The following is a 23345-nucleotide window of genomic DNA, read 5'->3' on the forward strand; positions in this document are numbered from 1 at the left end:
CCCCCAGATAATATATAGTTCCCCTTGTAGCCCCACAAAGTACGCCGGTGTCATCCTTGTGGACCACCTACATTATAATGATCCTCCCCCAAAATCCAGGCTCGTCCTGTCAGAATCAGGACTGGTGGGAGATTCTGTTGCAAACTTTCAGAGCATGCTGGGAGTTGTAGTATTCCCAAAATCTTTTGAAGGGGGAGGGGCTTAGTAGAAAACCTGAAGCAATGCCCAATTCGTCTGTGTCATATAATAAACATATACTATAAAGTGCAATGTAACTTGGCAGAGTTGCCATTCTGGATCCTAAGAAAGCTATAATAGCTCAGAAATGTCAGTTTAGTGTTGTGAACATACTCCATTATCTATGCAATGAATGCCATCACCCAACTTTCCTAGCTGCAGATATAATGAGGAGATGCCAGTAAAGTAAGACTAGGAAGGATCTTCACTTTATACCACTGAGGGCATTTTACCTCGTCCAAGATGGCGGCGGCGCACTCCAGGCCCCGCCCCCTGTCTAAGCGCAGTCATCACTCTCCTGGCAGGACTGGCGCTGTCGCCCGGTGATGACGTGCTGTGTTTGGTGAGACACACTCAGTTCGGGGCTACTGGCCGCCGCGGCAGGGGATGGCGGACGCGGCGGCTATCAGCGGAGAAGAGAAGGAGGAGGATGGAGCGAAGAAGGCGGCGAGCACCGCGGCGGGCCCGGCCGAGACACTGGGCTTCTATGAGAGGAGCGACAGCCGGCGGCCGGAGGGGAAGAAGCGCAACCTGTCAGGTGATGAGAGAAGGATAGACGGAGGGGGGGGGATCCGTATACTGACCGTATACAGGGGAGTGGCTGCAGCACCTGCACCTGACCGCTGCCCATTGTGTATAGGGGCGCCCTGACCTGCACTAGGGTATGACTGTCATGTGACCCGGGTGCTGCAAACCACAAGTGCTCCAATAATCCCTACACTGGATCCCATTGGTGCAATCCTACAAAGTATACGGCCCTGTGTGCTTGTGATGGCCGCCATATAGTGCAGGGACTGACTTGTGGAGTCTACCATACTCTTCTATGTACGTATATAGCCTTGGACGTGCTACCTGTTGTGAAACTACAACTCCCAGCATGCACTAGCACGCATTTGTACTTGATTCTCTCATGGAAGTGACTAGAGCATGCTGGGAGTTGTAGTTTCACAACAGCTGCAAGTCTGCAATATCAGGGAGTGACAGAACGGGATTCAGTGGTCGTGGAACCACAACTCCCAGCATGCACAGGAACGAATGAAGCATGCTGGGAGTTGTAGTTTCACAACAGCTGCAAGTCTGCAATATCAGGGAGTGACAGAACGGGATTCAGTGGTCGTGGAACCACAACTCCCAGCATGCACAGGAACGAATTAAGCATGCTGGGAGTTGTAGTTTTATAACAGCTGGAGGTTACTGATCCCTACACAGTCCCCCCGCCATGACACTGCTAGCTAGGAAATCCCTGTATAGGATATTCCATGCTGTAGATATAGCACAGCTGACGGCTACGTGTGGACTGTGCCCTGGCAGATGGTTGTGCCAATGACTGACCGTGATCCCAGATCGTACACCACACCTGTCCTCAGTGACCTGTATTACAGCACAGATTTATTGACGCTGAGCTGCAATACCAGACGTAACCTGTGGACAGTGGTGGTGCTGTTCTTTTAGAAAAAGTAGCCATGTTTTTTGTAATCCTCAAGAAACTCCTTAATAGCAGCATTTTGGAGTCACCTGCTGTGGGTCACTGTATATAATACGGATATATAGGAGTAGAGGAGACGACTATGACCTGATGGGGTGTATGGGCATGACATGAGCTATGCAGCACGATGGCGTCCATGTATTATAGGAGCAGCCATGTATATGCTCTATATAATGTATTATACCACCTTGTACCAGTTACTGCCAGGTATATACCCGGCTGATCACGGCACAGCCCAGCAAAATCAGTTTTTTGCAGTGGTGGGACAACCCCATTATTCCAGCACCGAGTGTGTCTGCTCTGTAGTCTCACATAGGACTTGTGGAGAGACAGATGTAGCAGAGCTATGTACAATTTTTAAAGGGTTGCCCCATTACAGGCACTTATCCTCCGGGGTCCCCCAGTGTTCTGGGGACTGAAAGTCCATGTGAATGAAGTGACGGTGCGCTCACATGACCAGGGATCCCTTAAGCCCCGGTTCAGGTTTCTGTACGTAGAGTCCACTTGGGAAACCTATCTGCAGTTACTTTAGTTACCCGGCGGACCCCATAGACCAGGTGTAGGGAACCTTGGCTCTCCAGCTGCTGTGAAACTACAACTCCCAGCATGCTCCATTCACTTCCATGGGAGTTCCCAGAACAGCAGAGCCAGTATGCATGCTGGGAGTTGTAGTTTTGCAACAGCTGGAGAGCCGGACGTTCCCTACCCCTGCCATAGACTATAATGGAGTTCATGTTATTCCACGTGAAAGGTGCTGCCTCCAGGACCTTTCTCTCTGCAAGGTCATGAGAATAGGGGAACGGAATGGCAGATGTGAACCGGGCCTTACTTCTATGGGGATTGCAGTGAACAGAGCGCTGGTCAGGCCAGACTTCCACCAATGCCACCCTATAACGAGGTCTACTGGTAATTGTACAACCCCTTTAACATTTGGGAAAGGCATTCTTTCTACTTTATATACTTCATGATATCTCAGAGGGGAAGTCCTAATCTAGACACCCCTCCATCTATCCACATATTGGTGTCTGAGCCCTGGGAGTGGCAGTGGATTTATTGCACCACCGCTCCATTAAAATGGGGGGGATAATTGGAACCACCTCCTCATGATCAGCGGAACTCCTAGTGCATTTAGGGTACTAAATATCTGTATTGGGACCAACCCCCTTATAGTGGCATTTCAGCAACAAAATTCATCACCTGTCTGCCAGATACGTAAATGATAGATCACTGGGTCGTCCGACTATGGGGAACCCCACTATTTACTAGTACAGGGGACTCCAATCCACCTGTCCATGCCAGGAGAGGTTTGCATGGAAGATCCTCCATGTGGGGGAGATGGGTCCTTCTATGAGGAACCCCACTTTTTTAGGTGTCTACCACAGCATGACATATAATTTTTGATAATTCATATAATCTTCTATTGAATCATTTTATTTGGAAGCCGGAGTTTGCATCAGTCCAGTTCTCCTTTTGCAGATCCACCACATAGGTGATCAGTATGTGATGTGTTGGGGCCCGGGATCCTGTGCAGATCATCTATGGATGGAAATGCATCACTGCTCCTGTTTAGGTCATGGGGGCGGCGCTGCAATTCTCAGAACCCCCGACATGCAGTGGATGGGGCTGCAGTGCCAATTTCATACCCCCCCCCCCTTATAGTTACTGACACTGCACATTGATGCCCTGCCTATAGTGGGTGATGCCAAGGCTCAGGGTACTGGGGCAGATTTGCTCCTGCAGTTATTTGGCTTGCAGCTTGCGGTGTGTTCTCAGTCACAGCTGTTTTTTGCTCTTGTTTTGTAGCAACCATAAACAGTCCCGGGCACACGTACAGTCGCACCCCTGATATAGCAGCAGGTCATCAGCACTGGCACGCAGGGGGGTCGGGTGGACTGGCATGTGAAGTACCCCGCTGTGTGGGTGTTTGATGCTGGCGTCTAGTCACTCTATGAGACATATCGACTACTGAGGGAGCGGCCGCGCTGTCCGCACTCCTTCATAAATCTAATTTATTGTCTTTTAGACAAATTAAAATGGATTTCTGCTCGAATAAAAATGACAGTCGATACAAAGTTCTTTAGTCGTCCTCGTCAAGATGGTAAAAATTCTTTTTCAGCCGCTTAAAAGGGTCTTTCCGTCTTAAAGAGATCGTCCGACCGTAACAAGTGTGGAAGTGTCTGACGGGGTCCCACCTCTTATGAGAAAAATTTTAGCACTAGAGCGCCACTCTTGTCCATAGGCAGTGTCTGGTATTGCAGCCTAGCTCCATTTATTGGTGGGCTCAGCTACATGTCACCATTGATGTGGAGAATGGGCTCTTCTTTCTTTTGGTGGTGTAAAGCCATCGCAGTCTGACCATGGGAATAATTAGGGAGTGCAGCACTTTATTGCGCTATTTATCTCAGATACGTATGCCATCAGATATTCGCCACGCCGTCATGTTTTGCTGGCGGCCTTGGTTTGCTCTTGGTCGTAAGGCGCCGTGTTATAATTTATAGACCCAGGAGGCCGCTATAAAAGACGACGTTATTACTGTAATGTTAGTGACAAAGCGTCGTCATCAGTCAGACAGTGACCCGACTTCACAACAAGATGGCAGGTTTTATCACTCTCTCATCTGTCCGTCCATCCATCTGTCTGTCATCTACTGCACCGATCACATATTACTCGATCTATCTGGACATGTCACTCATTGGCCACATTCGGCAAAACCGAAATTTGTTGCGGCACCTTTTAGAAATCTGATAAGTAGCCGATGTTTGACCTGCAGTATTAGATTCATGTCGGCGGCACCCGCTTATTATATTTGTGCCCTTCCAGCTTTCCCTTGAAATAAAGAGCGATCAGACATGTTGGATTTTGATCCCATTGAAAAGCTACAACCAGAATTGTCTGGCAACAGCTTCCTCCCCTCTCCTTATTAAAGGGATTCTATCATTAAAATCACATTGTTTTCTCGATCACAGGTAGGAGTAGCCTTAAGAAAGGCTATTCTTCTCCTACCTTTAGATGTCTTCTCCGCGCTGCTGTTCAGTAGAAAGCGTGGTCTTCGTCTGTATGCCAATGAGTTCTCTCGCAGCACTGGGGGCGGTCCTCAGTGCTCAAACAGCACTGGGGGCGTTCCCAATGCTGCGAGGGAACTCTACAGTGCCGCCTCCATCTCTGCACCTCTTCTTCCGGAGCTGGGTTCACATTTTCTTGTGGTCTGTGGGCATGCACAGTCTGCTCCGCCATCGAGCCCACAGGCCACAAGAAAATGGCCAGCTTACTGTGTAAGCAGCCATTTTTCTTGTGGCCATGGGCATGCGCAGTCAGCTCTGCCCAAGGCCTAGAAGATTGAAACCCAGGACAGAAGAAGACGCAGGGAAAAGGCGTTCCAGAAGAAGATGAAGGCGGTGCTGGAGAGTTCTCTTGCAGCATTGGAAACGCCCCCAGTGCTGTTTGAGCGCTGGAGCCCGCCCCCAGTGCTGCGAGAGAACTCATTTGCATACCGAAGAAAATTGCGATTTCTATTGAACGGCGGTGCAGAGAAGACATCTAAAGGTAGGAGAGGAATAACTTTACTTAAGGCTATTCCTAAGTGTTAGGGACAAAAAATTTGATTTTAATGATGGAATCCCTTTAAGAACACACTCATGCTCGGCCAAGCTGAATGGTCATGTGTATGGGATCACTTCGAAAGAAAGCTGTCGGCCATACAAGTGATCAGCCAATAGCAGGGCTGGGGGAGTCTCACTGATCCCAAAAAAAGGGGTCCAGTACCCCCATAGAGAATGAATGTGGCCCCAAGGATGAGCAGGTCCGTAGTTTGCGCCTTGTATTCACCAGCGTCTATGGCTTTATCCCCATCACATTTCTCATCTGCAGACGCCGTTGTAATATTTCGGAGGATGATTTTTGTGAGGTCACAGCCTTGACTTTGACGTTGATTCATGTCCTGTTGGACACGAGCCTGCCTGTATTATTACACAGTACAACTTCTCAGCGGTGTAATGAATGGCGTCACTAAATGAGACGGAAGAGGTGACATTGAGCGCTTTACACCAAGTGCCAAGAACCTGATAGTAAAGTTAGAACTTCTACTCCTTTTACTGCAAAACAATGATCCGAAGACGGAAAAAGACAGCAGAAGGTTTCCCGAAATGCTTAAGAAACGCCTCTTTCTTAACCACTTCAGTACCGGGCCAATTGGTGCTCCAGGACCAGACACATTTTAGGTTTATTTTGTATGTGCGGTTTTGAGGGCTGTCTTTTTTTTCGGGGACACATAGATGTTTTTATTTTCGAATGTGTTTTAATTTTTTTTTTTTATATTTGGGAAAATATAAACAAAATAGGAGGGAAATTGTGTCTGGTTTTCACCTTTTTTTTTTTTTTTTTTTTAATTTAATAACACAAAGTGCTACTGAAAAACTTCATAAAATAGTTTTTCCTCTCCGTTGCGGTAATTTTTTTATTTTGTATGGTGTTGTCGAGGGTGGGGCTATAATCTTTAATAACGGCATTTTATTGGCATATTTTACTTTTTTTTTTTTTTTTTTTTTTTAGTTTTGTATTACTTTTTTTATTTTATTTTTTTTACTTTTTTTATTAATTTTTTTTTTTTTTTCTGATGGTGTCCCACTAAGGCCATAAGAGACCTTTGGGGACATCTGATCACTTTTTTTCCTTTGTTAGAGAGGCTGATTTCTCCTACGGTATAACTGGGGCTGGTACATTAGCCCCATTTGCAGGAGAAATCCAGCCTCCTGCGCCACACTTTGTATACACAGTATACAGAGCTGATCTGGGTCCTGTAGGACCCAGCAGCTCTTGCATGACACTGAGTCCGGAGGATCACGTGACCGCTGGGTGAAAGGGCGGCCGTATCATGGCGGCGCCCATAGCCGTGTATACAGCACTCATTGAGCGCTATATACACAGTGATCGAGAAGGCAGGGGAGGTAATAAACCTTCCCTTCCATCTCTCTGGGAGCTCCGGCTGAAGTGATTGGACGTACCGACACGTCCTGTCAGAACAAGGCAACCACTTCTCGGACGTATAAAGTCTATGGGCAGTCCAGAAGTGGTTACAGGTAGCCCACCTCCCCTAAGCGTATACAATTGCTGCCGCCATGTTACAGAACACATTATAATGATACATAACAGAGGTATATTATTCATGTCACTTCTGTAGATTTGGAGAAAAACGACTTTGCATCCTTATACAGCTGGTGCACTGGGGGAGGGCTTTCAGTCCTGGGAGCACTGCTCAGGTAGGATGGATGATGTCACGGCAGGAAGAGGATCAACTGCATGGGATTGCACAGGCAGTAGATGGTAGAAATCTGAGTGGCAAAAACAGTGCTCCAGGGAGCTGAGGGTCCGCCCCTAGTGCACCTACATCCATTGCTAGGTGTCTGTACAGGGAATGAGTATTGGAGAGGACGCGTTCACTGAGCAGATACCACCAGGTAACAGTTTATTATTAAAGACGAAAGAATGGTTGAGGGACCACGGAGCGATGGAGCACGGGGACGTACAGAGAGAAGGCACAGAGAATGGAGCAAAGAAGAAGGAGTGAAGATGAATGGGAAATTTCACTGTTGGGCGAAGTATTCCTCAGGAATACTTTGACCAAATAGTTTTTTGCTATATTATAAATTCTACCAGCCTGAGCTACTTGGAAAAGGTGCGGGGGTGATGAAAAAACTGTTGGGTTAAAGGGGTTTTCTGAAATTTTTATTGTGTAGGTCCTCCATAGAAGACCAGTCAGAGAACAGACGCCCAGCACCTCTTCCAATCTGATGATGAAAGGGCCGAACACTACACCGTGATGAGATCACGCGGTTCTTCTGCCATAGCCTTCTCAATCAATGGGGTGCTGAGAGCCTGCACCCTGCTGATCTCGTATAGCTACAGATATGTAAAGCTCAGACAACACCTTTAAATATTCATCATTCCCAAACCATTGCAGGTTTCTCATGGCACTAGATGTACAAAATGTGCGCTCCATGAATAAACCTGAGACATGTATACAGTGTCGATGTAACAGGCCTTCTATATGTCTCCCGCAATATCAATCAATCTTGCTGGACTGAAAGGCAACTGGCTGCAGCAGGAGCCTCTCCCCCCCACACACTCATACTTCTATGTGTACAGCAGAAAGCCACACTAGCCAAAAATGAGAGATAAGAAGTAAATGATCCTCTATGTTCTCCAAGATTCCCATAAGAGTCTACATGCAGAGTGTCCTGCATCCTTACAACCTTCTTTAGTTTTTTCTTACAGTGACCCTTTGCTCCTTCCTGACCAAAATGTCTAACTTCCCTTCCGTTCTTTCTTTCAGATCTCTCTTTATTCCGATTCATCGGTGCCGAGCTCACTCGGGGTTATTTCCTGGAACATAATGAAGCAAAATACAAGGAAAGGCGAGAACGGGTGTATACCTGCCTGCGAATACCCCGAGAGCTGGAGAAGGTTAGTGGGGCTTGGCCTCCATAGAAGTAGGTGTTATCTGGGATCTCTTGTCTTGTGTCTACCATGTTGTATCACAGGTCCACGAGACCGAAGGCGAAAATCGGGACAGCTCTAATTCACATGGATACCATTCATGTGCTGTTTTCTCCTGGATCTGTACATGCAAACATTCATGTAGTCTGTGATAGACTGTGTGCCCACCACATGACCCGGACAGGTTATGATCCACTGGTTGTAAGTAATAAAGGTTCCTAGTAAATGACAGCAAACAGAGATCTTAAAAACAGAGAAATTAATACATAAAATATATTGGTAGCCGCTACACATACAGTGCCTACAAGTAGTATTCAACCCCCTGCAGATTTAGCAGGTTTGATAAGATGCAAATAAGTTAGAGCCTTCAAACTTCAAACGAGCAGGATTTATTAACAGATGCATAAATCTTACAAACCAAAAAGTTATGTTGCTCAGTTAAATTTTAATAAATTTTAAACATAAAAGTGTGGGTCAATTATAATCAACCCCTAGGTTTAATATTTTGTGGAATAACCCTTGTTTGCAATTACAGCTAATAATCGTCTTTTATAAGACCTGATCAGGCCGGCACAGGTCTCTGGAGTTATCTTGGCCCACTCCTCCATGCAGATCTTCTCCAAGTTATCTAGGTTCTTTGGGTGTCTCATGTGGACTTTATTCTTGAGCTCCTTCCACAAGTTTTCAATTGGGTTAAGGTCAGGAGACTGACTAGGCCACTGCAACACTTTGATTTTTTTCCCTCTTGAACCAGGCCTTGGTTTTCTTGGCTGTGTGCTTTGGGTCGTTCTCTTGTTGGAAGATGAAATGACGACCCATCTTAAGATCCTTGATGGAGGAGCGGAGGTTCTTGGCCAAAATCTCCAGGTAGGCCGTGCTATCCATCTGCCCATGGATGCACACCAGATGGCCAGGCCCCTTGGCTGAGAAGCAGCCCCACAGCATGATGCTGCCACCACCATGCTTGACTGTAGGGATGGTATTCTTGGGGTCGTATGCAGTGCCATCCAGTCTCCAAACGTCACGTGTGTGATTGGCACCAAAGATCTCGATCTTGGTCTCATCAGACCAGAGAACATTGAACCAGTCTGTCTCAGAGTCCTCCAAGTGATCATGAACAAACTGTAGACGAGCCTTGACATGACGCTTTGAAAGTAAAGGTACCTTACGGGCTCGTCTGGAACGGAGACCATTGCGGTGGAGTACGTTACTTATGGTATTGACTGAAACCAATGTCCCCACTGCCATGAGATCTTCCCGGAGCTCCTTCCTTGTTGTCCTTGGGTTAGCCTTGACTCTTCAGACAAGCCTGGCCTCGGCATGGGAGGAAACTTTCAAAGGCTGTCCAGGCCGTGGAAGGCTAACAGTAGTTCCATAAGCCTTCCACTTCCGGATGATGCTCCCAACAGTGGAGACAGGTAGGCCCAACTCCTTGGAAAGGGTTTTGTACCCCTTGCCAGCCTTGTGACCCTCCACCATCTTGTCTCTGATGGCCTTGGAATGCTCCTTTGTCTTTCCCATGTTGACCATGTATGAGTGCTGTTCACAAGTTTGGGGAGGGTCTTAAATAGTCAGAAAAGGCTGGAAAAAGAGAATTAATCCAAACATGTGAAGCTCATTGTTCTTTGTGCCTGAACTACTTCTTAATACTTTAGGGGAACCAAACAGAATTCTGGTGGTTTGAGGGGTTGAATAATAAATGACCCTCTGAATAAACTTTTCACAATTTGAAAAAAAATTAAACAAAGAAATAACATTCTTTTTTGCTGCAGTGCATTTCACACTTCCAGGCTGATCTACAGTCCAAATGTCACAATGCCAAGTTACTTCCGAATGTGTAAACCTGCTAAATCTGCAGGGGGTGGAATACTACTTGTAGGCACTGTATATAGAAAATAATTGTTTCGTTAGTTGGGTATGTTGAGAATTACACGAGACAATGGAGTCGCTTTCCTAGAAAGGTTACTTAGTTCCCTGGTCCCCAGACAGACGTTCCCAGTCTCTGCCCAAACTGTGACCTGACCATGTGTAAGGTCCACTATAGTGTCAGCAGTTCTCATATCCTTGAGGTGGGGGGTGGGGGGGCTTATTTCTATTATCAGATGGCTCCATTTGGAACGAGTTGGCGACCATCTAATACATGGTCACATCAGATCTCAGTCCTGAATGCAAGAATCCAGTCCGCACGTGGCTTATACGTAATACCGTATTCTTTTATTATAGTCACTGACAGTCTATTTTTAGTAATGTCTTGTGGGGAAATATCTTAAAGGGATTCTACCATTAAAACTTTTTTTTTTTGTGGATAAGACGTCGGAATAGCCTTTAGAAAGGCTATTCGTCTCTTTCCTTTAGACGTGGTCGTTCCTTAGAAATACCGTTTTTTACCAGTATGCAAATGAGTTCTCTCGCAGCGATGGGGGCGGGCCCCAGAGCTCAAACAGTGATGGGGCTGTCCTCACCGCTGCCAGAGAAGTGTCTCCAAGCGCCGCCGCCTCCTTCGTCCGCCACGTCATCTTCAATGTCTTCCGGCGCAGGCTCGTAACTTCTAGCAGAGCAGACTGCGCAGGCGCACAGGTCACGGGAAAATTTTCCTGTGGCCTGTGCGCCTACGCAGTTTGCTCTGCTCTGCTAGGTTACAAGCCTGCGCTGGAAGAAGATTTTGAACATGACATGGCGGACGAAGAAGGAGGCGGCGCTTGGAGACACTTCTCTGGCAGCGGTGGGGACGCCCTCATTGCTGTTTGAGTACCGGGGCCCGCCCCCATCGCTGCGAGAGAACTAATTTGCATACCAGTAAAAAACGGTATTTCTGAGGAACGGCGTGGCGGAGACCACGTCTAGAGGTAAGAGATGAATAGCCTTTCTAAAGGGTATTCCGGCGTCTTATCCACACACAAAAAAAGGTTTTAATGGTAGAATCCCTTTAAGAGTTTTGGGTAACTCACTCCAGTGCTATACGTATGTTCCTATTAATATATTCTACCTCTTAAAGGGAGTCTGTCAGCAGTCTTGTCTGCTGGTGATTGAGAATACTTGAGTCCACCTCCGGCTAGGTTCATGTCTCTGTTACAGAGTCCGCCGAAAATCAGCAGATAAAAAAAGTCCCCAACGGTCCTGAACAAGGTAGAGCCAGCAGTAGTCGTGTGAACCTAGTGACATGCAGGGTGCCTGCTGGACATTGCGTCCTGGATGATGGCTCTAGCCTCTGTCCAAGAGGTCACTGGGGTTGTTACTCCATCGCAGAGGGGAGGGTTGGGAGGATTCGGTGCCAGGAGCTCAGGTTAAAGAGCACCCAGTGGATTTTGTATTAGGGTGCAAGGTGGACTAAAAGCTTTTTCTGTATCATACGATCGTCTAGCGAGGACCTTTACACCTCACCTATCCAGTGCTGTCAGCGTAGAGGGTCAACACTGCTGAAAGGGCTCCCTTGAAATAGGTAGAAAAAAGTCTGTCTGACGGATTCCCTTTAAATAGAGTTTTTATAAGATTGTTCGAGAGTCACAACTGCAACTCCATACTGTCTTATGGCCCTTTAGACCTGGAAACGCCATTCATAAGCATCTCATTATAGCGCCTCCTGTGGTGGCTATATTACTGGCAGAACTCACATTCAATCCATACAGAAAGGACAGAATTCTGCGCCAAGTTCTCCCAGTATAATCCTATATACTGTTGCACCGATTGGTTGTTCAGGATGACTGTGTTTTTGCAAGGAGGCTGGGGAAGGTGAAAAAAAAACTGAAAAAAAAAAAACACCAGGTGCTTTGGTGTCTCCTGCCTCAGTCTGGTCTTGGTGCTCTGGGGTCTTGTTTTGGCAGAAGTCCTCACCGCACATGACTTAAGGGAAGCAATCGGGATATGACTTACATAAGTCACCTGTGATGTTCCTTTGCAAAGGCTACTGATTGGCGGGGACTTGTGCCAAAACGGGACCCTGGATTTGCAGGACCAGACCGTGGTGGGAGACACCCTAGCACTGGGGTCAGGGGAGTATGGGGTTCACACCTGCGCCCGGTCTCCGCTTTTGTGGGTTTCCGTCTTCTGCCCAAGAAACTGGACAGGAGATGGAAACCCGGCAGTGAGTGTCCGCCTGTGAGCGTCTTCTGGTCTTCAGTGAAGCTGTTTTTTTTAAATGGATTCAAAGTCCTGCATGTCCGACTAAAAAAAAACAAAAACGTTTTCGCCGCAGGGGTACAGAAGACGTGAATGGGTTTGAAAACTGACTGCCAGGTTCCCGTCTCCTGTCCAGTTTCTCGGGCAGAAGACGGAAACCTGCAAAGTGGAGACCGGGCGCAGGTGTGAACCCGCCCTAAATGTTCTATACCGATCTATGAAAAGGGACAAGAGTTTAACAGGCTCTCGGTTTTTTGTCACAATGAGTGAGAGCCTATGTGAAACTATGTGTGGCCCCATTGACGCCAGGTTCACACCAGCGCTTGTACTATGTTCGGAGATTACATTTTCCCCTGCAAGCAGCGCTTTACTCTCCGCATTTTTTGCCCTTTTCGGGCGGAAACCACATGGACCCCATTATAGTCTATGGTGTCCGCGGCTTTCCTAAGGTAACCGCTTTTTTATGCCGATTAGGTTTCCGTTCAGGATGGTTTCCAAGAGGGCCCCCCCAAACGGAAACGCAAATCTAGCCTGAGTTCAGTTGGTGCACGTGCATTCAGTCACAGCCTGCACCATGGATATTGAGCTCAGTCCTCTCGTTTAGACCTTAGAGATAATAACAGGAAGGGGAAGGAGGTTGCACATGACAGATCAGAGAGCGGTATGAGAAGTACTGAAGTGTTCAGGGAAGGCAAATCACATAGACTATCAGTATTGGGGAATATGGAGAGAATATAATCACAAATGGAGGGATGGTGAATGACACAGACTGTGTACCAGTGTACAGAGAGTGGAGAGCACTGACAGCAGACTCTGCAGGGGAAGGGAGGGGGGGGGGGGGTCACACTCCTCAATATCCTTATGCGTCCGTACAAGGGAGAAGAGCTGACATGACTGTGTGCGTGAAGGCACCAGCAATCCTGGAGACACAGTCCTTACTACCGCCATGTATTACTGCGAGGGGCACATCCACATGAGAGCTAGTGAAGGCAGCGGCCTCCTGGACATACAAGTATAATATCCAGCATGTATTCTTGGAAGGGGCATATCCACATGAGAAAAGTTGGGTAGTATCTCGTGTCCGCTCCGATTCCTGACCTCATGCACAGATGTTAGATCAGATTCCCAGTTTGGTTGTGAATAGAGAAGAAAACCTAATGTAGATGGAGTCAGTACAAGGTGAGTAAATCGCAGCGTGCAGGTTACTCGGCTGTGTACATAACGTGACGCGCTCCTTTAAGACAAACACTCTGCAGCGTGGCGGTGACACCCTGTAGCCGACACTGTTACCACAGAGACAAGCGGCGTCACAAGAAGGCGGCTCCGTATACTCACACTTGTAATGTTATCTCATTGCTGCATATGGTATACACTTATGTCTGCATGATACAGATCCCAGCAGCAAGGCCTTGTATATACCTGCAGCGATAAACATAGCACAATCCTTATGTGGCCGTCCTGCTTTATATACTTTTTAGACAGGGCGTTATATAGACAGTATACAATACACTATATACTATATACAGGACAATACACTATATACAGAGCAAAGAAACACCTTGAGGGAATTTCTCCACCAGCGTTCTGCCATAGAGGATTCGTATTGTGGCTCATCTGTGACCCACAGTCTATTCTTGCACCAAAGACGCGCCCCATTCTGGACTGCACTCGCCTCTTTTTGTGAATGTGGTCGCAACAGGACAGGATGGGAACACCTCAGGCCAAAATAGTTGTTATAAGCCCCGCCAGAAAACTTCTTCAGATCTATAGGAAATCTGCCAGTGTCTCTTACTGACATAGACCTCGGAGCCGCTGAGTAATTCGGGCACACCTCGCATCCGTCGGGTCTTTATTAAGACGGGCGTGGGAATTGGCCATCTTAATAAATTTCCCCCACAGTCGGACCTCCCCCCATCTTGCAGTTGGCCCCTGTCCTGTGATTATTGCTTGACTACCCATCTATTCAGAGATATAGCGTTAATTACAGACTCTGACTCCAAAGTGATTAATTATATTAATTACATATTTATTGTCTAATTAGATCCATGGCTTCTTGTATATTTACCGTTATAGATGTTTAATGAATTAGAGGAGCGTTACTGCTTCTGCCTGACCACGGCTTGGATTTGGACTTGCTGGTTTAATGGATGTCCTATCCATCGCGTCCGACACTCGGGACCCTCCAGAACAGCTGTCTGAAGCGGTAACGGTGCTTCTACCTCACGGGCCATGGGACATGACATGGACCGATAACAGCTCAGTCCTATTCAAGTGAATGGGACTGAGCTTTGATACCATTGTAAGTAGTCACCAGAACACTGTAGTTTCTTCAAACAGCTGATCGGTCAGGGGGCCTGGATGTCGGACCTCTGCCAGTCGCCTATGCTGGGGATAGGTCATTGCTTATTAGACCTGCTAAATAAAACTGTCGTGTGTGAATATTCTCTGCATATTCTCTCGTTTTCGGCTTTCTGTAATAGACAAGCAGGCGATTCCACCTCTCTGGGCGCATTTGCAGCCTATGTCAGAGATATCCTATATCATACAGTGATATACATTACACGTACGCCCTCACCCATCCCAATAAAGCATTCTCTAGGGTACTGTGCACACACTGCAGTGTAGATGACAACCTGTGGCAGGTTCCTCGTCTGATGATGGCGGCCGCTGTCATTTTTCATTTACGTTTTTTCTAAAAATCCCTGCTGTGTTCTCCATTTAGTTCTGATTAATATCCAGATGAAATAGCACTAGGGGATCGGCACCGGAGCCAAGTACCTTGTAATAAAGCTGCTGGCGTCTGGGATACCTGGCGGGCTGCCATGTGTGTGGTTGTCGCTCAGAGACTCCCTCTGCACAGCCGCTTCTTCCTTCCTCCGCCTGCAGCATCCTCGGTCACTGACTGGTCTCTTGGTGGCATCGATCAGATCTGAAGTCTTATTATATAATTGGTGCCTGGAGATTAGGATTTCCCTGCAGCCAGGAGCCATATAATAGCAATCTTCTACAGGTGCCCATAGACTTCAGTATCTGCACCCCCCTACACATGCATGAGGATTATAGATAGTAGTATAGGAGTAGCCCACTCAGCTGCCATGAGGATTATAGATAGAAGTAGCCCACTCAGTTGCCATGAGGATTATAGATAGGAGTAGCCCACTCAGTTGCCCTGCGGATTATGGAGAATGGGGCCTTGCTGTTTCTCGTCTTCTCCCACAATGGATCGGGGGATTTCCGCAGTGATGTCTCTTGCACAAGGCTCTGCAGCATTACTAAACCGGTCACATGGGTCTCCTACAAACTAGAGGTAGTGCAGCAGGTGAACACCCATTAAGCCCTGCTGACATATGGGATGGCCTTAGTGACAATTTACTATAAGTTCATTGAAATGATTCTAAAGCCATTAGCGTAGAAGTGTAGAAGTTAGCACTAAACGCGCCCGCTCCTGCTTTCTTTTCCTCCCCTGCCCTTTGCTTGGGTCTCGGTGTCATCTCTAATCCTTGCTTCGTCTCCCGTCATTGTGACGTCAGGTTGTATTCCCCAGTAAAATACTCTTTTCCCAGTCTCACGTTTCCCCTCACGCCGAGAACATTTTTCCTGCAGATCTCATCTTCCCATCTCCGACCTGAGCAGGCATTAAGCAGACGTGCTCTCGAGCCTTCAGTCAGCAGCAGCGTGCCGCTCTACAAGGGGGCAACCTGATTTCATGTGTAATTTTAGAAAGCGGTAATCCTGGCCGGGATCACGGTGAGCCCAGACTGCTAAATGTGGCAGTAAAATGTCCCACCTTGCCAGGAGGGGATGTGATGACTGAGGGTCTGGCCAGAGAACTGCAGCCTTTCATGCAGAAAATCGTAGCAGACGAACGCAGAGCGGCCTGGTATAGCTACAGTAGCTTCACATACCCGGGCATTCAATAAAGGTGCTGCATTTTCTGGCTGAGCATGCTCTGTTCTTATTTTGGATTGCATTGGGCCTCATGCACACAACAGTAGTGAATTTAGGGTTTTCAAAGTCTGATCCGCACATAGACACATCCACATTGCATCAGTAAAGTCATTCCCAATCATGGATCCTGGATGTTTGCAGACAATATAGGAAATGCCTCATTTATCCGCAATTGCAGATAAAATTCCGGTCATGTCAGGGTGCAACTATGATGGCAGGGTGTGAAATGCAGGTGAAGGATTTGAACCCAGGATTCCCCAGCCCGCTGCTGCAGTGCTAACCACTGTGAGGGACGACCATTGAGGTCTCCAGCCATTGCACAGGAACATTCAGTAGAAGTCCATGTCCTTTAGTGGTTTCGATGTGTTTGCTATCAGGGAGTGGTCGGTTGTGCGGTGTCGGTGAAGTATACTACTTGTACCTGATATATTTGTTGTGTTATTACACAAGCAGCGCTGATACTGAATGTACCGGTGTATACATTGCTGAGAACAGGCGTCAGATTAGCACATGTTCTGGATTACAGGATTGATTTCCTCTTTCTTCTCACTTTGTCTTGCAGCTCATGTTCTTCGGGTTCTTCCTGTGCCTGGACGCCTTCCTGTACGTCTTCACACTGCTCCCATTGAGGGTGCTTCTGGCCTTCGTCAGGTTCGTTACTCTTCCATGCTGCGGGCTAAGGTAAGATGCAAAAAAAATAGGCACGGAAATTGCAAATTTCTCTTCATGATAAAAGTTCAGCTCCAGGAACCAATGCAAGATCAAGCAGGACACTTATATTTTCAATGGGTGTAATGTGACGCTGCTTTTGGGACGGGCACCAAATGCCACCATGTGAATGTATCCTAAAAACAGTGAACCAGAACTTGTCCTTGGTTACCAGGACCATATATTGTGTATTGTATGTAAATTATAGGAGCAAACCCCTACACCACACCTTTAAGGCTGGTCTTACACGACCGTATTGAATGTACGGTCTGCAAGTTGCTGATCGTCAACATAGGCTCCGCAGACGTCCGTGTCCTGCCGCACTCGCCCATAGAGTTCTATGGGCGAGTCCGTGCAGTGCCGCAATTCACAGCCATTACGGACATCCTACTAATATTATAAAGGTGAAAGTGCGTGTGTTTGGATGTTTGTTCCTCAATCACGCCTACACGGGCGAACGGATTTGTCTGAAACTGCGCACATACATACCTTGGGTCCCGGATTGATCGATAGGCTACATGGAATTCCCATACACCACCGCAATTCACTCCCATGCCCGGTGCTTCTCACAGTTCAATGCGTTACAGGACCTGGCACACTGAAGGACCTGGGATGACGTCATCCCAGCCCCTTCAGCAGCTCACCTCATTGGGTGGCGCTTCTCTATGTGGGCGGAGTTATCGTCTGGCCGCCGTCCACACCAACATGGCGTCTCTGAGAGGTTCGGAGCGTCCTGCACAAGGGCCTCTACTCTGGGGCAGCGACAAGTCCATACGCTGCCCCACCTGTGTGGCCTCACCACGGGACCACAGTACTCTGCCACGGCAGGATAGGGAGTCTCCTGCGCCGTGCTCTGGAACACCGGTTCGGCCAGCTGTCCCGCAGCGTCTGCTGTCTCTGGACACTACAAGTCAGAACATCGGTGCACGGGAAGCCCAGGGTGTGGTGAGGACGGGGCCATAGGTTGGTAGGGGGAAAGGGGACACACGGTCGCCAGGGTCTGGTGGGGGTTAAAGGGGGCACGGGGTAGGAGGAAGCAGTGACCACATGGGGAAGCGGGTAGGGACAAAGGGGGGTGGCGGGTGCCAGGAGGGAGAGGAGTTAGAGAGTTACAGCAGGTCGCATGGTGGGGGACACGGGGTAGGTAAGATGGGGGAAGGGGGCATGGAGTAGGGGGGAAAAGGGGGCACGGAGTAGGTAACATGGGAGAAGGGGGCATGGGGTTAGGGGGGGGGAGGGGGGGCGACGTTCCTGGGGGGCAAAGGGACATGGGGTAGGAGGAAGGAGTGACCACATGGGGAAGCGGGTAGGGAGAAAGGGGGGTGGCGGGTGTCAGGAGGGAGAGGAGGTAAACAGTTCCAACGGGCCGCAGGGTGGGTCCCGAGGGTCCATGGACCCACAGGTGTAGGAAGGACCCACTGAGGACACAAGGCAAAGGAACAAGCCTGCACAACACTCCAGGTGGGTCCTGCAGGGGTCAGGGTTCCACGGACGAAGTCGTGGGTAAAAGCTAGTGTCCTTTAAATTGCGGACCACGGTTGCGGCCCGGCCACACCACGGATAAAATATCCCTTGGTGTAAGAGGCCGCATTGAACATAATGTGTCCGCAATTGAAAACCCTCAATTGCGGACTTACATTACGGCCGTGTAAGACCAGCCTTAAGCCCAGCATATCGATTGGGGTCTGGGGTGTGGACTTTGATTGGATCCTCTTTTTCAGCCATTTTGATGTAGATGTGCTGTCGTGCTTGGGATCATTGTCCTGTTGCATGATCCAGTTTCAGCCAAGCTTTATGCGTTGAATAGATGGCCTTACGTTTGATTCTAGTATACTAGACACATTTATGTAGAGGCCATGGCCTCTTCATGAATTAGCTGGAATGGAGATCTACACCACCAGCAAAGATGCAGCACGCACTATACCGCGCCGCTGTGGGGGACACCGGAGTGCCGGGGACAGGCGAGTATGCTGTCATGCTCTTTTTGGAAAGAAGAAACTTTCTCCTGGCAACCCTTTGCAGCAAGCCATACTGATTTCGTCTTTTTCTCATTGCACAGGTCTGTAGAGTCTTCCATCCTTTCTATGGAGCACACAGTCTAACATAGCTGGACACAGCTTAGACCAGGGCTAGGGAACCTTCGGGCATGTTGGGAGTTGTAGTTTCACAGCAGCTGGCGAGCCGAGGTTCCCTTCCCCTGGGATAGACACTTCCATCCAGTTCAGCCCATTATTGTGCTGCTGTTATAGGAAAAAGGCAAAAATCATTGAGCTAAAAGGCAATTTTAAGGAAAAAAAATTCATCCTGCAGTATGAGTAAATCCTTGGATCAGCATCACAACTCCATGCTTGCATGCTTTGCCTGTACAGCAGTAATACCTTTGCGGTCATGTTCTGTATATAATGGCGTACGACAAGTTGTATACATCCACATGACCACCTGGTTTCATAGAATTCTGTATTCTGCTATGCCCTTAATCCATCTATTGACCCTATAGCTATTGTATCCTCCTGGTATTGTCATGGCGGAGTATTGTTGTCCTATGGGTTTGGTTTATTCAGTGCTGAGTATCAGCGGTTACGAGGACGGCGTGTTTGTTCCACAAGACGGAGCCTCCATTGTAATAACTATTCTCATTGTATATAATAATGCAGACTGTGTAATGCAAGCACTGCGCTGATTCTGGAAAGCAGACCGGCTCCTACAGTGCGTGTATATACTCTGCTCTAGGTATGCAGATCGTATATACACAGCCTGGCGCAGCTTGTTATGTAACACACAGAAGTATACACAACCGTACAGTATTACAATGTAGCACAATGCACCAAACGCCAATCTTAATACATTTGCTCCATAGACTTGTACATTAAAGCAAATTTAGATTTGTGTATAGATGGATAGAAAATGTATTGCAGGCCTGAGCCGCAGTGTGAAAGTTTGTATGTTTGGATGTTTGTTCCTCAATCACACCCGAACGGCTGAATGGATTTCTTTGAAATTTCACACACACCTACATATTGCCCAGGAAGGGGTTATAGGCTACGGAAAGGGGGGGGAGGTACTCGGGGTCACAGGTGGGTGGTGGTGGGGGGAAGGGGTATATGTAGGAGGTGACTTTAATCTCTAAAGGGGGAGAAGGGGGCCGGGGATGCGGGTAAGGGGAGGTCCGGGGGCGCAGGTGGGGGAAAAGAAGAGGGCCGGAAGCGCACAAGCGGGGCCGTGGGGTCCCGGCCCACGATGCTGAGGGGGGGGGCCCGCGCCGGCCGCAAGTAGAGGGGCGTGGGGACCCATGGCCTGCGCTGCAGGTGGTTTGCGTGAGGAGGTCGCGGATGAAGTCGCAGGTTATAGCTAGTAGTATTATAGGCTTCATCTGTCTGCTGTCTATATGGGCAGTGACGTGATGTCTCCGTATTATAAGATCGTATCCGTACTTCATGAAGTCAGCTTGTCTCTGTATAACCTAAGCCTCCTATACTCCTCTCTGTGCACATGGCGGGGGTTGGCAGAGTCCGTATGATGCCCTGAGGTGGTGAGAATACATTGTGCTATCAAGGAGAGGAATGCTCTTAGTTACATTCAGACTTACGTCCCTAATATCTCTCAGTGCTGAAGGTTTACTACAGTGTAATCCAGATGCAATTGCAGCGAACTCTCAGCTGTGGGCAGGTTTTGCGTCTATGTATGGTATGTGTACCTCGTAAGTCATGCACCCGACATAACCAGACGTGCCATTACAGGGGTTTCTCACCATTATCCACAGGATAGGTGACAAGCGGTCACAGGTAGTCCTAGTACCCCCCATCACCATTATGGGGGCGCCTGTGTGCCTCGTGTGAATAGTGACCTCATCTATACAAGACCATAGAACCATTAAACCATCTATAGTTGTCCTGTAGACATTCAAGGACTGTACCTGACACCGCTTATGGACAGGCGACCTCAATGTGCGGGGGCCTCCAGTGGTGATCACATACTGATCCCCTATCCTGTGGGTCATGGGGAGACGCCCCTCTGAGGCTGGAGCTTGCACCTCAGCCTGTTCCTAGATATCTAACAACAATGTGGACCTTACAAAACTCCTGACCGCTCCATATATGACTAGGAAACCTCAGAAGCCCCCTGACCTGACAGGTGTAAGTGCTGGTTTTGGATTCCTGGGTACCAATTCTATTCGGAATGACTTTTCTTTCATGTGTATTACTGTAGAGTGACACTAGATGGCAGTGTTCCCTGACATTGTTCTTCCCTTTTTGCAGCGGCGGTCGCGTTCTGCAGCCAGCGCAGGTCTGTGACATCCTGAAGGGGGTGATACTAGTGATATGTTATTTTATGATGCACTACGTGGACTACTCCATGATGTACCACCTGATCCGAGGCCAGTCTGTCATCAAGCTTTACATTATTTATAACATGCTGGAGGTAAGTCACGTTACCCTGAGGCACGAAATATCCGAAACGGCCTTAGGCCTCATCACGCCCATGTACGCGGTCGTCCACTGACCCATTCATTTCTTTGCCCCAGACTCATGACCACCATGTATTCACAGCCCCACTTTATAAGATGGGGATGCCCCTTTAAATACCGATCATCTGATATCTGTGGCAAGATATTGACTTACATGGTCGTTACCTATAGGTTGCACCAGATACAGGTTTTGGAGCTCCGTACGTTTGCACATGTTCCCACCGTATGTAGGTTATGTATCACCTCTGCACGGGCGTCATCTTCAGTCTTGGATATAACCCGTGTTCTCTTCTCCTTCAGGTTGCTGATCGCTTGTTTTCCTCCTTTGGACAAGACATTTTGGATGCTTTATACTGGACAGCTACAGAACCCAAGGAGAGGAAGAGAGCCCACCTGGGTGTTATCCCGCACTTCTTCATGGCCGTCTTATATGTCTGTATCCTTTATATATCACACCTCTCTGCTGCGTGCTAAGCAGCTATATACTCATGAGTGGCCTGTACTATTCTATATAAAAGCTGGTTACTTCTCCCACAATGCAGTGCGGTGTAGACCAGTGGCCGTGGGTTCAGGCCTCTGCATGATGTGGACTCAATCCTCATGGTTACTTTCCTTATGGGTAATGCTCTAGTCTTACACGCCATCCTTATATTAGTGCAAGCCACCACCCTGAACGTTGCCTTCAACTCCCACAACAAGTCCCTGCTCACCATCATGATGTCTAATAATGTAAGTGGTAGTATACTACACATCATATCCGTACCTCAGGTAACTCTGTGATGGGTGTATCCGAGCTCTGTGATGGGTGTATCCGAGCTCTGTGATGGGTGTATCCGAGCTCTGTGATGGGTGTATCCGAGCTCTGTGATGGGTGTATCCGAGCTCTGTGATGGGTGTGTCCGAGCTCTGTGATGGGTGTGTCCGAGCTCTGTGATGGGTGTATCCGAGCTCTGTGATGGGTGTGTCCGAGCTCTGTTGTGCAACCATCTGGAATTTATTGTACTGTATATCTTGTGGCTACTTCATCAAAATTGGCCCAGCAAATGCGTAAATAACTTGGAACGTTTCTCATGATGGGGTGTCCTAGCTGGGGTAATGGGACGTTTCTGGTTATGGGGTGTCCTAGCTGGGGTAATGGGACGTTTCTGGTTATGGGGTGTCCTAGCTGGGGTAATGGGACGTTTCTGGTTATGGGGTGTCCTAGCTGGGGTAATGGGACGTTTCTCATGGTGGGGTGTCCTAGCTGGGGTAATGGGATGTTTCTCATGATGGGGTGTCCTATCTGGGATACTGGGCCACTTTTTGTGAAGGGTTGTCCTAGCTGGGGGTAATAAGATAATGACATTGGTGATTCCCTAAGTGGAGGTAATGGGACATTTCTGGTGATGGGGTGTCCAAGTTTGATAATGGGGTGGTTCTGGTGATTGTCCTAGCTGGGGGTAATAGGATGTTATGGTAATGGGTTGTCCTAAGTGGAGTATTGGGACGTTTCTCATGGTGGGGGTGTCCTAGCTGGGGTAATGGGACATTTTTGGTGAAGGGATGTCCAAGTTTGATAATTGGGTGGTTCTGGTGATTGTCCTAGCTGGGGGTAATAGGACTTTATGGTAATGGGTTGTCCTAAGTGGAGTAATGGGATGTTTCTGATGATGGGATATTCCAGCTGGATTAATCTGACATATCCGGTGATGGACTGGCCTACCTGGGATTGCACTATTACATCTACACTCACTTTCTTCTGTTTGCTTTTTAGTTTGTTGAAATAAAAGGGAGCGTCTTCAAGAAGTTTGAGAAGAACAATCTGTTCCAAATGTCTAACAGCGGTATGTGCCCCGCTTGACTTATCGTCAGGGCTCTGTTATTTGCTAGGACCTTGTGGGTTTTTTCCTACTT

At 48.1% G+C, this 23345-nt stretch overlaps 1 protein-coding gene across 1 annotated transcript in view; it reads left to right on the forward strand.

The window, feature by feature from the left end:
• Positions 1-566: 566 nt before the first annotated feature.
• TAPT1 (transmembrane anterior posterior transformation 1) overlaps positions 567-23345 on the forward strand; it is a 43544-nt gene continuing 20765 nt past the window's right edge. Inside the window, exons 1-7 of the mRNA XM_075261638.1 lie at positions 567-775; positions 8052-8182; positions 16842-16960; positions 21244-21406; positions 21753-21888; positions 22084-22181; positions 23206-23275. Of these exons, the coding sequence (XP_075117739.1) occupies positions 625-775; positions 8052-8182; positions 16842-16960; positions 21244-21406; positions 21753-21888; positions 22084-22181; positions 23206-23275 (868 nt within the window). The 5' untranslated portion in view covers positions 567-624. The remainder of the gene's footprint in view (positions 776-8051; positions 8183-16841; positions 16961-21243; positions 21407-21752; positions 21889-22083; positions 22182-23205; positions 23276-23345) is intronic.

This window comes from Leptodactylus fuscus, chromosome 1, assembly GCF_031893055.1.
Source record: "Leptodactylus fuscus isolate aLepFus1 chromosome 1, aLepFus1.hap2, whole genome shotgun sequence".
Classification (NCBI taxonomy): Eukaryota; Metazoa; Chordata; class Amphibia; order Anura; family Leptodactylidae; genus Leptodactylus; species Leptodactylus fuscus.